Source organism: Rhinopithecus bieti, unplaced genomic scaffold (genome assembly GCF_001698545.2).
Source record: "Rhinopithecus bieti isolate Rb0 unplaced genomic scaffold, ASM169854v2 scaffold_5019, whole genome shotgun sequence".
Lineage (NCBI taxonomy): Eukaryota > Metazoa > Chordata > Mammalia > Primates > Cercopithecidae > Rhinopithecus > Rhinopithecus bieti.
In genome coordinates, this window is record NW_016804585.1 from 375,857 (window position 1) to 389,430 (window position 13,574).

At 40.7% G+C, this 13,574-nt stretch overlaps 1 protein-coding gene across 1 annotated transcript in view; it reads right to left on the reverse strand.

Moving 5' to 3' along the window:
- The window catches only part of IKZF3 (IKAROS family zinc finger 3), a 99,544-nt gene that overhangs the window by 19,434 nt on the left and 66,536 nt on the right, over window positions 1–13,574 (reverse strand). Inside the window, exons 4-6 of the mRNA XM_017869260.1 lie at window positions 8,788–9,048; window positions 7,541–7,708; window positions 4,541–4,657 (exon numbers count right to left, since the gene is read on the reverse strand). Of these exons, the coding sequence (XP_017724749.1) occupies window positions 4,541–4,657; window positions 7,541–7,708; window positions 8,788–9,048 (546 nt within the window). The remainder of the gene's footprint in view (window positions 1–4,540; window positions 4,658–7,540; window positions 7,709–8,787; window positions 9,049–13,574) is intronic.

Sequence of the window (13,574 nt, forward strand, 5' to 3'; positions counted from 1 at the left end):
TGAGATGGAGTCTCGCTCTGTGGCCCAGGCTGGAGTGCAGTGGCGCAATCTTGGCTCACTGCAACCTCTGCCTCCCGGGTTCACGCCTTTCTCCTGCCTCAGCCTCCCGAGTAGCTGGGACTACAGGTGCCCGCCACCACGCCCGGCTAATTTTTTTTTATATGTTGAGTAGAGACGGGGTTTCACCGTGTTAGCCAGGATGGTCTCGATCTCTTGACCTTGTGATCCACCCGCCTTGGCCTCCCAAAGTGCTGGGAAGCAAACGTAAAAATTTTTAAACATTTTCTTTGGTCTGCTAAGTTGGTAAAAATATAAGTTTATTCTGAAGCCCTCATGCTTGTATTAGCTTGAAGAGCTATCGAAGATGAAAGGTTTGGAGTCCTAGATTCATAAATAGATGTGATTATTCAATTACTTAAAAATATTACTATTGCTAGAACTCATTGTTACACAAAAATATTTCCTGCTCCAAGTATTCATAATTTGTGTGAAATGAGGCTAAATGAATCTCTATACCAGCTGTTAGTCTCTTTCTGAAATAATAATCAAGCTAATGAGAAAATGCAGTCCATGGTCTTCTGTATTTTTCCTTCTTTTCATATATACTCCATTAAGACAGAATTGGAATATTTTGATGGTGTCACTTGTGATGCCTGGTGTAGAAACTTGGACTAAATATCACTTGTGACTTTTTTTTAAATTTAAATTTTATTTTATTTATTTATTTTTTTGAGATGGAGTCTTGCTCTGTTGCCAGGCTGGAGTACAGTGGCATGATCTCAGCTCACTGCAACCTCCACCTCCCGGATTCAAGCGATTCTTCTGCCTCAGCCTCCCTCCTGAGTAGCTAGGACTACAGGCGAGCACCACCAGCTAATTTTTGTGTTTTTAGTAGAGACAGGGTTTCACCACACTGGCCAGGCTGGTCTCCATCTCTTGACCTTGTGATCTGCCCACCTCGGCCTCTCAAAGTGTTAGGATTACAGGAGTGAGCCACCGTGCCCGGCCAGAATTGTAAATCCTTAAAGTGTAGGGGCTTAACCTTAACTCATCTTTACAAACAGCTTTGATACGGAGCCTGGCACATAGAGAACACAAGTGCTATCTGGATAAAAGAAATGATTAGCAAGGCCAGAAGTCCTGTTGCCCAATACCTGCATTTTTTTTGCAGGCAGGTCTTCACTCCAAGGCCTTTTTATCCACCTGCTTGCTTCCAGAAAGTCCTGCGTCCCCTTGAGGGCAGGTTTGTCCACAGGCTTGGCTCTCACACTACGCTGCACTTTGATTTACAATAAGCACTTGAAGAATGAGTGCTGCAGGCACAATGGCAATGAAGCATCATCTCTTTACAAGTGAGGGATGAGGCATAAGATGTGCTACACTGCTCAGGCCCAGAATGGAACCCCATGTCCACAGTGGACTCCCAATTCTAAGAAGGAAACAAAAATGGAAACCATACATGGAAGGGTGCAAAATAGTTAAAGAATTGGCTTATGTTGGATTAAATATTCTGTAAATTTTGGCCTCAGGAAAAATTACAGGAACTATTTGAAATATAAAAGAATAATGTATGAACTGAGACGCAGTAACTTGATTAAGCTGTGAATTTACACATTTATAACCTGAAACCACCATTACAACGTATTTGTTTGAAAAAAAAAATCAAAACTTGCTGACTTAGTTAACCCTTTATCTGTTTTTGCTGAGACTTAAAGTATGGTGCACACATCCACCAAACCACCCTATGAAATGCAAATTAACTCAACCTCTGTATTTCAGCATTTCCTGAATCACCTAATATCACTGAGAATATCCAAAATATTACTTTTGATACTTTTCCTTATTTGAAATTCCTAAAAAAGGTGGTGAAATGGGAAGTAAGGTGGTGACCTTACTTCAAAATCAATAATTTTGAACTTACTCTTTATAGAGTGTAGTTTTCTGATTTCCCCCCCTCCTTCCAGGAGAATCAGGACACACATATATGCATATATGCGTGTGTCTATTAGTGTGTGTGTTACTATATTTCTTTTGCAAACCAGATAACATATAACCTTTAAGAAATATAGCTAATCAAGCCAAAAAGTGGAAAAGGTGTAAAGGACCCAAATGTCCATTAGCTGATGAATGGATAATGGAAAGTGCCAAATCCAAACAATGGAATATTATCCAGCCATAAAAAGGAATGAAGTACTGATAAATGCCTCAGCATATATAAATGCCTCAAAAATATTATGCTAAGTAAAAGAAGCCAACACAAAAGGCCACATATTGTATGATTCCATTTATGTGAAATGTCCGGAACAGGCAAATCCATAGAGATAGAAAGTAGATTGGTGACTGCCAGGCTCTAGAGGAAGGGGGAATACGGACTGACTGCTAATGGGCACAGCACTGCTTTTGCGGATGGTGATAATGTTCTGAAATTAGATAGTGGTGATGGTTGTACAACTTTGTGAATATACTAAAATTATTGAAATGTGCACTTTAAAAAGGTAAATTTTATAGTATGTGAGTTATATCTCAAATTTTAAAATTAAAATATGACTAATCACAAAACAACTAAAGTTCTGGTGAATTTTAAGTAGGTCACTGAATTTTGGGTGAGTCTCAGTCTTGTCATCTCTAAAATGAAGAATTAGGGTCAGATGCTCTCTTTCATTCTAGCTTTAAATATTAGTGATTCTACTTGGAATATGATAGATTTTCATAGCTTGGGAATCTCTTACAGTAGAATCTTTGCTTATTGTCTGAAATACAGAACTGCAAGTAGAGATGCCTACATTCCGTCCTTGAGCAAGTACTGCCTGACTGCCATGAAGCATGTCACTTAAGATGTCGAAACCTTTCCTAGCAAGCAGACTCAGATAAAAGCAAAACAAAACAAAGAGAAGAAGATGTCAAAACCCAAATATTAGGTTTTCTTTTATTTTATTATTATTTTTAGAGATGGTGTCTTGCTTTGTTGCCCAGGCTGGCCTTGAGCTCCTAGCCTCAAGCAATCCTCTTGCCTCAGCCTCCTTAGTAGCTAGGACTACAGGTGTGTGCCTCTGTGTCTGACCTGTTTGTTTTTTGTAAGGGAGTAAACATTTCTTTTTATTTGGATAAGCTTTATCCAAATAAGTTGGATTTCCTTTATCAAGTTAGAAATCCGACTCCTTGATAAAACCAAAGATGCCATTAGGATAAAAAGCAGAAGCACTGCAAGCCAACAGAATTCAGTTGGCCAGCTCCTAACATTATACAATAGGTTTTATCTAAAACAAAAGTTTCCTCTTACTCAAAATGAGGGCAGTTTAAGTAGTCATTTCTACCCCATTTTTCCTGAGTTTCACGTTATTTCTTTGATATTTTTGTAATATTTCTGTTTTAGGCTATTCAAACTACTCAACTGCAACAATTGCTGTCCAACACTAAATCCCATGAGGGTTTGTACCTATTCTAAATAAGCAATTGGTTCAAGTTACCAAATAAAAATGTCAGACAACCCAAGCTGCAGAACCAGGCTGACAGCCAACTCAATGGGACAAAAGACAGCTGCAGAGATGTGACACAAAAAAGTTTCAGGCTGTTTCAACTAAAGAATGAAAAGGAAATAAAACCACAATTGAGATATAGAAGAACATCTAGTGTTTGAACCAATTGCCAGTAGGCATCTAATTCAAATCGCTGAATAAAACAAGCAATCCCCAAAGCCAAATAGAAGCATCACAATAAATCATATGAGTAGACAAGGACATAAATTGGGCAAAGAAAATCCTTGTAGTTTTAACTGAGTCTTCCCTAGACACTCCCCAACCTCCTCTACCCTCAATTTTTGCCATTTTTTGACAACTCCATTCTTTATCAATCTGTTAGGAAATCTTGTTGACTCTACCTTTAAATATACAGAGAATTACAATACTTCTCACCACCTCTACCACTAACAACACATAATTTTTTCTTGCTTGAATTATTGCAATGGCCTCCTAACTGGATCCCCCAATTTTCAACCTTGCCCCAAATACAATCTCTTCTCAAAAGCAAGTAGAGTGATTCTTTCAAATAAGAAGGCCAATGATGTCACTTCTTTGTACAAAACCCTCTAAAGATTTTCAATTTCACTCAGAGTAAAAGCCAAAGCCTTTACAATAGCCTGCAAGGCCTGATAAGATCTGGTTTCCCGTTTCCTCTCTGGCTTCAGGTCCCATTACTCGCACACACAGGACTATGTACACTTCTTCAAATTTGTGCCCCAGGGCCTTTGCTCTTGCTGTTCCCTAGTTACCTGCAGGGCTCGCTCACCCTGTTAAGAAGCCTGTTAAAATGTCACCTCATCAAAGCCTACCCTGATTCTCACCCTCGCTCCTCGGTAACTGCTTCATTTTTCTCAATAGCACTTACCAGCCTCTAATCTCTCAACTTATAGTTTGCTCATTTACTTTCTTTATAATCTGTCTGTCCCCAGTAAAATATAAATTCCACGAGTCTTTTTACTTACTACTGTATCTCACCACCTAGGACAGCAGATGCTCGCTAAATGTGTGTTGCGTGAACTCACCAGTGTCTCCCGGGTCAGTGCTCTGAAGAAATGTACGGCAGCGCTCCTTGTGCTCCTCAAGGGAACTTCTCTGCTTGTAACTTCTTCCACAAAACTCACATTTGTAGGGTTTCTCCACTAGAAGGAGAACATAAGGCACACTCAGTGACCCTCAGGGGTTCCATACAGGTCAGGTATTGGGGCTCTGTGACAACTGTTCACTAGAAATGAGACTGCTGAGTGAAGCCAGAGTATTTGGATACTTTTGAATCTATATTTTAAATTTGGTAAGCTTAAATAAGGTTATGGTCTATGATTAATCATTATGTCAGAGTATTCTTTGAAAGGGTCGCCTCCTATCACAAATGGAAGAATTTGGATTTAGTGATTACTATTTAGCATAGTGTTTTGGCTCCAGGTCAAATCTTGTTTTCTTTGGGAAAAACAAAATAGGGCCCTTTTATTCTTCAAGGAGGTTGATGTGGTATAAGCAATGAAACAGGACAGGATTCCTTAGTGTGGACATCCATCTGGCTGTAAGTAGAGATTGCTGTAGTTTGTGGGAGTTAGAGAAACTGATGGCCTTTTCATAACATTGACATATTTGGATAAATTTAGTTCATCCTTGCCACGTGGCTATAGCAAAGCCTAGGCTAAAACAATAAAAACTGAGCTAATTAAGGACTTTTTTGGTTTTTTGTTTTTGAGACAGGGTCTCACTCCATCACCCAGGCTGGGGTGCAGTGGCTCAATCACAGCTCGCGACAGACCCAACTTCACAGGCTCAGGTGAAGCCTTGGCCTCCCAAAGGCCACTCTGGTCTCCCAAAGTGAGAGGATTACAGGTGTGAGCCATTGCACCCAGCCAGGATATTTTTGAATAACAGAAATAAAAATAGGCCAGGCGCAGTGGCTCACACCTGTAATCCCAGCACTTTGGGAGGCCAAAGTGGGTGGATCACCTAAGGTCAGGGGTTTGAGACCAGCCTGCCCAACATGGCAAAACCCCATCTCTTCTACAAATACAAAAATTAGCCAGGCACAGTGGCTCATGCCTGTAATCCCACCACTTTTGGAGGCCAAGGCAGGCGGATCACAAGGTCAGGAGTTCGAGACCAACCTGGCCAATGTGGCGAATCCCCATCTCTACTAAAATACAAAACTTAGCTAGGCATGATGGTGCGCACCTGTAGTCCCAGCCACTCAGAAGGCTGAGGCAGAAGACTCACTTGAACCTGGGAGGCGGAGGTTGCAGTGAGGTGAGCTGAGATCACGCCACTGCATTCCAGCTGGGCGACGAGTGAGACCTCTTGTCCTCAAACAACAAGAAACAAACAAATTAGCTTGGCGTCGTGTAGGCCATATAATAATCCCGCTACCTAGGGAGGCTGAGGGCAGGAGAATTGCTTGAACCTGGGAGCAGAAGGTTCAGTGGCCCAGTCCACGCACTGCAAACTTCCCGCTGGGCAACAGAGCAAGACTATGTCATCAGAAAAAAAAAAAGAAAGAAAGAACGAAAAAGAATAAAAATGATTTGGTAAACATGACTTCTCCTAAATGTCTAGATGAAGAAAACTTTCATCCATACGTTCATGCAAATCTTTATTCTGCAGAACTCTTCCCAATGCTTTTATTTGCTTGAAATCTGTAAGTAAATAACCTTCACTATCTGTGCAAGCTGGTCTTTCTGATTTTGATAAAATATAACTCCATGCTTTGTCAGTTTTTAGGGCTTAAAATTTTATTTTCTAACTCCTCTTGCTCCTGGTTTAAAACAGAGGCTTTGGGATTTAAAGCACTAAAGATCCCTTATGGAATCCTAAATTAAAAACAAATGCAGGGTTTGCTAGGGCTAAAAATGTTACGTTTTCTGCATAAATGGGTTCTCTTGGAATCTGTCCTTTAAAAGCTACTATTGGTTTTTACTTGAAAAGGCAACAGTAGAGAACTATTCTAATTTTTTCAAAACCAAACTCCATCTTAATTCATTACTTTGAAAAATGAAGTTGTAAAAGAGAGAAACCTTCATTTTGCCCAACAGTTATGATCTCTCATGGTGGTTTTGTTGGGGCTGACTTCTTTATCCCCCTAGTGGATTGAATTATACAATTTTTGAGTTTGGGCCTAGGTTTTTATCAAAGCAATAGAATGTGAACTGACATTGAAAACCAAACCTTTTCTTCCAATTAAAATTTGCAGAGAGTAACATCAAGAAACATGAGGTCCCAAATTTGAAAATAAACTCAGTCTTATTTTCTAGGAAGGAAATTCTAAATCTTGAAAAAAAAAAAAAGTATTATCTTGGTCAAAATAAGGAGTAAAACATCAAGACAGCACATAGCTTTTTCCAAATCCTTACTGTTGTTCATCTTTTAGAGATTTAAAATAAGTAGGCTGGCTGGGCATGGTGGCTCATGCCTGTAATCCCAGCACTTCGGGAGGCCAAAGTGGGAGGAATGCCCGAGCTCAGAAGTTTGAGACCAGCCTGAGAAACATAGTGAGACCTCATGTTGATTTAAAAAGTGGGCCGATCAAGAGGAAAGTTGGATTTAAGAAATTTATCCTGAATGGCCAAAAGTAGCCACCAAACAATGATTTATATCCAAATTACAGTTTTCATAATTTACAAATTGTACATCATTTGCTTGTTTCGTCTTTTGAATGGAAAGAGTGTGTGTGTTAGGAAAACAATCTAATAAAGTTTACCAGAAGAAAATACTCACGGCTATAATTTTCTCACAAAAATTAAGAAGACATTTTTTATAGGGTGGGCTCTTCCTATCTGACTGTGTTGTTCTCCAGGGGTGCGAGGATGGCGAGGAGATGATCATCTCCACTGAGGCAGACGGAGAGCAATTAATGCCTTAATGGCAGTGTAATTAGCCCTAGAGGTCTCTGCTGTTGTAACCCTTCAGAACAAGAACGACAGATTGAAACCTTCCTACTTAACTCTTTCTAGTTTCCACATTGGACTCTGAGGAGTGCAGTTCCTAGACATGGAGTGCTCATTTCTCTCACTTACCAGAATGTGTCCTAAGATGCCCTGTGAGCGCATCTCTTCTTTGGCATGCATAGTTGCAGAGGTGACACTTAAAAGGTTTTTCCCCTGTGTGCAGTTTAATGTGGCGGAGGAGGTTACCTTTCTGAGTAAAAGATGCCCCACACTGATTACACTGGAATGGGCGTTCACCTTTAAAAATGACAAAAAAGGAGATTTCTGATCACAGGCAAGGGGAGAAACATATGCACAGATTAGATGCCTAGGGCAAAAGCTCATCTTTTAGACAGTTACTGTTCACATTGAGATCAGTTTGGAGCTGCATTTCAAGGCAAGCCTAAGACTTACTTATGAAATCTCCTCTTTAGAAGAGAAAAAGCACCCACTAGCAAGGCTATTTTAGGTATCATATTGAATCAGAGCAAAGAAACAAGAGTAGCTCTAGAAGTGCTTTCTAGATCTAAGTTTTTTATATTACTTGGTATTCCTTTTTTCTTTTTCTTTTTTTGAGACAGGGTCTTCTTGCTCTGTTGCTCAGGCTGGAGTGCAATGGTCCCATCATGGCTCACTGAAGCCTTGACCTCCTGGGTTCAAGTGAGCCTGTTACCTCAGCCTTTAGAATAGCTGGGACTACAACTGTTTGCCATCATGCCTGGCTAATTTTTTAGTATTCCTTTTAAATTTAATCTCTTTCGAAAAAAGAGCCAGAAACTAAAGTCCTTACAAGGTGCTGAGGGCTAGTAATTCTCCTTTTTAAAGTCTTCATATGAGATGCGGAATGAAATCGACTGGCTCAAGTGCAGTGGTTGTGTTTGTATGCATTTCTATAGACTGCCTGTTTATTGTCTGAAGATACATTATTTTAAACTGGAAATAAAAACTATGTCTTTTCATTTACCAAATTTGAACCCAATACAATAAGAAGATTTGCTCTTATTAAAATGTTATGCAAAATATATGAAAGATGGCTAAGAAGCAAATCACACAATTCAACTCCTACTTAGAAACTGAAGAAAAAGTATTTGATTGACCTAGAACACTGTGCTCTCTACAGTCTTTTTTTATTCATAGCATTTGCAATATGTTTGCCAGATGCATGGTGAGGCAGGAATAAAAAGCACTGAGTAAATGGCAATGCAGAGAGAGAGAGACACATCAGCATTATAGCAAAAATCAATGAAAGTAACCAAAAGTTCCAAATTCCACCACTTCATTTCTCACATGGCTGCATTAGGATAGTTTTCAGAAGAATGAAAAAGCAGACTATTTACCAGTATGGCTTCGCTTATGAACCATTAAGACATTGAAGCTGATGCAGGATAATCCACACACATCACAGTTCATCTTTCCACTGGTTGGCCTGCTACTATCAAATGAGACAACATGTCTCTCCAACTTAATGTTTTCATATTCATTATATTCTCTTGAATAGCTGTAAGGGATTTCAGGCTCTTCTGCATTTCCCATGGGCTCTGGCTTTAAAACATTCTCGTCTCTTTCACTGTATTCATCTTTCACTTTCATTGAATCATCTGCAGGGAAGAAAATGCAAGAAATGAACAATGACTGTATTTGAAGCTATCAAAGCAGCTCAAACAGCAGAGACCCACAACTGACAATTAAATACCAAATGAAGCTAACAAAACATTATACCTCTACAAAACAAGAAGGCACCATTAGCATGACCGCACGTTATTTAAATTCAGAACCACAGTTAGAGGAAAACACACATACTTACACATAAAAACAGACGATAGTGTTTTAGGCTATCCAGAAAATTACAGATAATAGATTTTAGCTAAGTTTGCTCAAAGTGGCCATGAAACAAATATTGAGCAACTCTTCTCCAGTACTAGGGGAGAGGAAGGGTTCTCAGATCTAGTACTGTTTTTGGTGGCTGCAGTTAAAAAGGCAAGGTGATGTACTCTTAGGTTTCAAGGAGAAAATACTGTTTGAATCCTTCAAATGCATGCAATGTAAGCCATTCAGATTAAGAGTTGAATAGTTAACGTAGGTTTTCTAATTTTAAGCCACGCTTTGCCTCTTCCCCCTCCACGTATATGAATTGCTAAAACACATCTTATCTCTGTCTCTCTTGGAGCTGATAAAGGCACAACACTGACTGTAGAGGAAGCTGTCAGTACTAATGAAATAGTGTTGAGAAAGACAAAAGGAAAAGTTATTCTTTCATATAACCTAAGGAGTTAGTTTCATTGACACAGGTAAATGGGGCTCAATCTAAATAAGGGGAAGGACCCGTAGGTCCCAAGTTAGGGAGGACTAAACTCAAGGACTCAAGGATTGTGTAATAGGACTGGATAGGAGAGGAGGGACTGGCTCAAGTGAGTTGGCTGACCAAGTACTGTCTTAAGAGCTGCAATGTAAATAAATGAAATTTAAAAGAACAGCTATCATACTCTTCATGAAGAGTCTAAGAACATATGAAGAACGTGGGAAAAATATGAAGAACATAATAAAGAAGCAAATTTATGTACTTGCACTGACACTAGTAAAACCTAAAAATTTGCCTGATGTAAGAATAATAAACATTTGTAAGGGAGTTGTCATATATAAAACATGCTACATTAATGCTTACTTTTTCAACATTGGTCCTTAGAAATCGAAAGTTGTACCTCCCCATGAGGAATCACAAATCAATGGAGTGAGGGCTGGAAGGGAATTTAAAGGTCATCTAATCCAACCCTCTTGTTTCTCAGATGAGGAAATCTGGGAGCAGAGACGTTTTCAGTCATTCGTCGAAGGTTACATGTCCAGTTACTGGCAGAGGTGTGATTAGAACGCAAAACCTAACCTTGAACTATGAATTACTAGGATTTGACCTCACGCACTAGACATATAGGGCCTAAGTGGATTCTTACCAACTATATTCCACACCCTCCCATCAATGGTGTAAATGTTAAAACCCAAAACACTCTGAAAAAAAGATATTTTAAAAAACTACATCCCTTCCAAAAAACATCAGTAAGTGTTGCTCCTCTTGCCACACAGGAGGAAGTACAACTGCAGCTGTGCCTGGCTTGCTACCTTGAACCCAAGTTTCAATTTTCACTTCTATCAAGGTTACCTTTCATCTATATTAACTGTGTTTGCTTAATAGAGCAAGACAGGGCCTAACCACCATCAGAGGAGCCAGGGCTGCCACACCGTTCCACTGCTTCCTACCACAGTTCACGGTTCACAACGTTTCACTCTTTGACTAGCAAAGAAGTAGGACTGTAGGATAAGTCCAACATGTTTCAAATTTGCCCACCCTATGGATCTGGGTTATATAAGAAATGATATCTGTTTCCTACTTGGAAAGAGGTTCACTTCCTTCTTTCTCTGGATAGGTCTTCCCTGCTTTCAAATGGAATTTGTTTGCTTAAGTGTTTTTTTTTTTTAATTTTTTTAAGAGAAGGATGCACCTGAGGCTTGTACCCGCCTCCCTTCCTCCATCACTCCAGCTGCGGGTAATATCCCACCAAAGCTTGAGTGCGCTTCAGTTTGCATGTAGGCGTTTAAAAGAACCTCAACGGAAAATTTCAGCTACTGAAAACCAAAAACAGCAGCTAGAAAAGGCCAGCAGAAAAGGATTCTTTCCATTTTGGTTAGAAAATGTGAACATGACCAGACTCAGGCCACACTCCATGGTCACTGAACTTTAAAATGTAGTAAGATCAATGTGCTGGGTCTTTCTGAAAACAGAGGACATAAGAGAGCTGCTCCTTTCCCTCAGGATTTTGGCTTTAGTTGGTCTGACCTGGAAGTCAATACTACACCATCCTGGCTCAAAAGCAGATCTTAGCTTTAGCCCTTCAGGAGTCAGCTGTAGAGCAAGGAAGACAGTATTTGAGACCCAGGGACATAAGGACACAGGGACAGGGTATTAGAGAAGTCCTCTGGGCTTACATAGTTGCTGTTTTGCCTTTGGAGTCTTACCAGTTTTAGATGAATGACTTTGATGACCTCTCTGCTTGGTTACTGGAGATTAGCAATTTATTTTAATTTTATTCTATTTTATTTTTTGAGACATAGTCTTGCTCCATTGCCCAGTCTGGAGTGCAGTGGCACGATCTGCTCCCTGCAATCTCTGCTTCCCAGGTTCAAGTGATTCTCCTGCCTCAGCCACCCAAGTAGCTGGGATTACAGGCACATGCCACCACGCCCAGCTGATTTTTGCATTTTTAGTGGAGACCGGGTTTCGCCATGTTGGCCAGGCTGGTCTCGAACTCCTGACGTCAACTGATCCACCCGCCTCGGCCTCCCAAAGTGCTGGGATTACAGGCCTGAGCCACCGCGCCCAACCAGATTCTAATTTATTCTAATATTCAACTCTGTTACCTTATCAAGGTAAGTCATAATAAATTGTTGGCCAGGCATGGTGGCTCTCGTCTGTAATCCTAGCACTTTGGGAAGCCAAGGCAGGTGGATCACTTGAGGTCAGGAGTTTGAGACCAGCCTGGTCAACAGGGCGAAACCCCGTCTCCACTAAAACAAAAAATTAGCTGGGCATGGTGGCTCCTAGCTACTGGGGAGGCTGAGGCAGGAGAATTGCTTCAACCTGGGAGGTGGAGGTTGCAGTGACCTGATACTGCACCACTGCACTCCAGCCTGGGCGCAGACGCCAGCTCAAAAAGGATAAAATAAAATAAATTAAAATCTAAGGTATGAATGAGATTCCTGAGAGATATTAGGCTTAGTACTTAGCCTCCAAATACAGTCCACCAAAACCAGGAAAGGCACAAGCCTGCTCTAATGAAGGGATTCATCCCATTCCCTGAAAGACTTATTGGAGCAGAGAAAAGGGGTGTTCTACTTAGAAAATTCTATTAGAAAATACTAATGAATGTGTCTAAAGTCAAATTTGTCATCATTGAACCCAAACTTGCTTCTAATTTATGACTTATTTTTGTTGACAAATGGCATCACCTTTCTTCCAGTCTCCAAGTCGTGAAACTGTGGAACCTTTTCTCTTTCAATCTCCACATCAAATCGATCTCCAAGATCTATCAACTCTATGTCTTCAGGCTCTCTAGGTGCCAACTCCTCTTTTCCTTTCCTTCTGCAATTTGGTTTCACCTTTCATCACATCATACCTAAATTCATCCTCTCTCAACATTCCTTTTTTTTTTTTTTTTTTTTTTTTTTTGAGACAGAGTCTCACTCTGTCGCCCAGGCTAGAGTGCAGTGGTACGATCTCGGCTCACTGCAAGCTCTGCCTCCCAGGTTCAAGCGATTCTCCTGCCTCAGGCTCCTGAGTAGCTGGGATTACAGGTGCCCACCACCATGCCTGGCTATTTTTTTTTTTTTTTTTTTTTTTAGTAGAGACAGGGGTTCACCATCTTGACCAGGCTGGTCTTGAACCCCTAACCTCGTGATCCACCCACCTTGGCCTCCCAAAGTGCTGGAATTACAGGCATTAGCCACCGCGCCTGGCCTCAACAATCCTTTCTAGACAGATTTAAGACACAGGTGGGCTAGGCGCAGTGGCTCACACCTGTAATCCCAGCACTCTGGGAGGCCGAGGTGGGTGGATCACGAGGTCAGGAGATCGAGACTATCCTGGCCAACACAGTGAAACCCCATCTCTACTGAAAATACAAAAAATTAGCTGGGCATGGTGGTGCACGCCTATAGTCCCAGCTACTTGGGAGGCTGAGGCAGGAGAATCGCTTGAACCTGGGATACGGAGGTTGCAGTGAGCCGAGATCGCACCATTGCACTCCAGCCTGGGTGACAGAGCAAGACTCGGTCTCAAAAAAAGAAACAAGACACAGGTAAGCTATACTTACTGCCTCTACAGCCTCAAAAAGGCCTCAGAATTCTCCATAATATGGCTTCTGCCTCCACAATTCACTGAATCTGCGCCGTTGAATATCACCAACCATAGTCTTCTGATTCCTAGATTCAATGCCTTTTTGTATGCCACTCTCCCCAACTTCTTTGTAGTCCTCAACACTACTGACCTCTCACCATTCTTTGTTCTTGTTCTTCTGCTTTCCTATTTCTTTTCTTTTCTTTTCTTTTCTCTCCTTTTTTTTTTTTTTTTTTTTTTTTT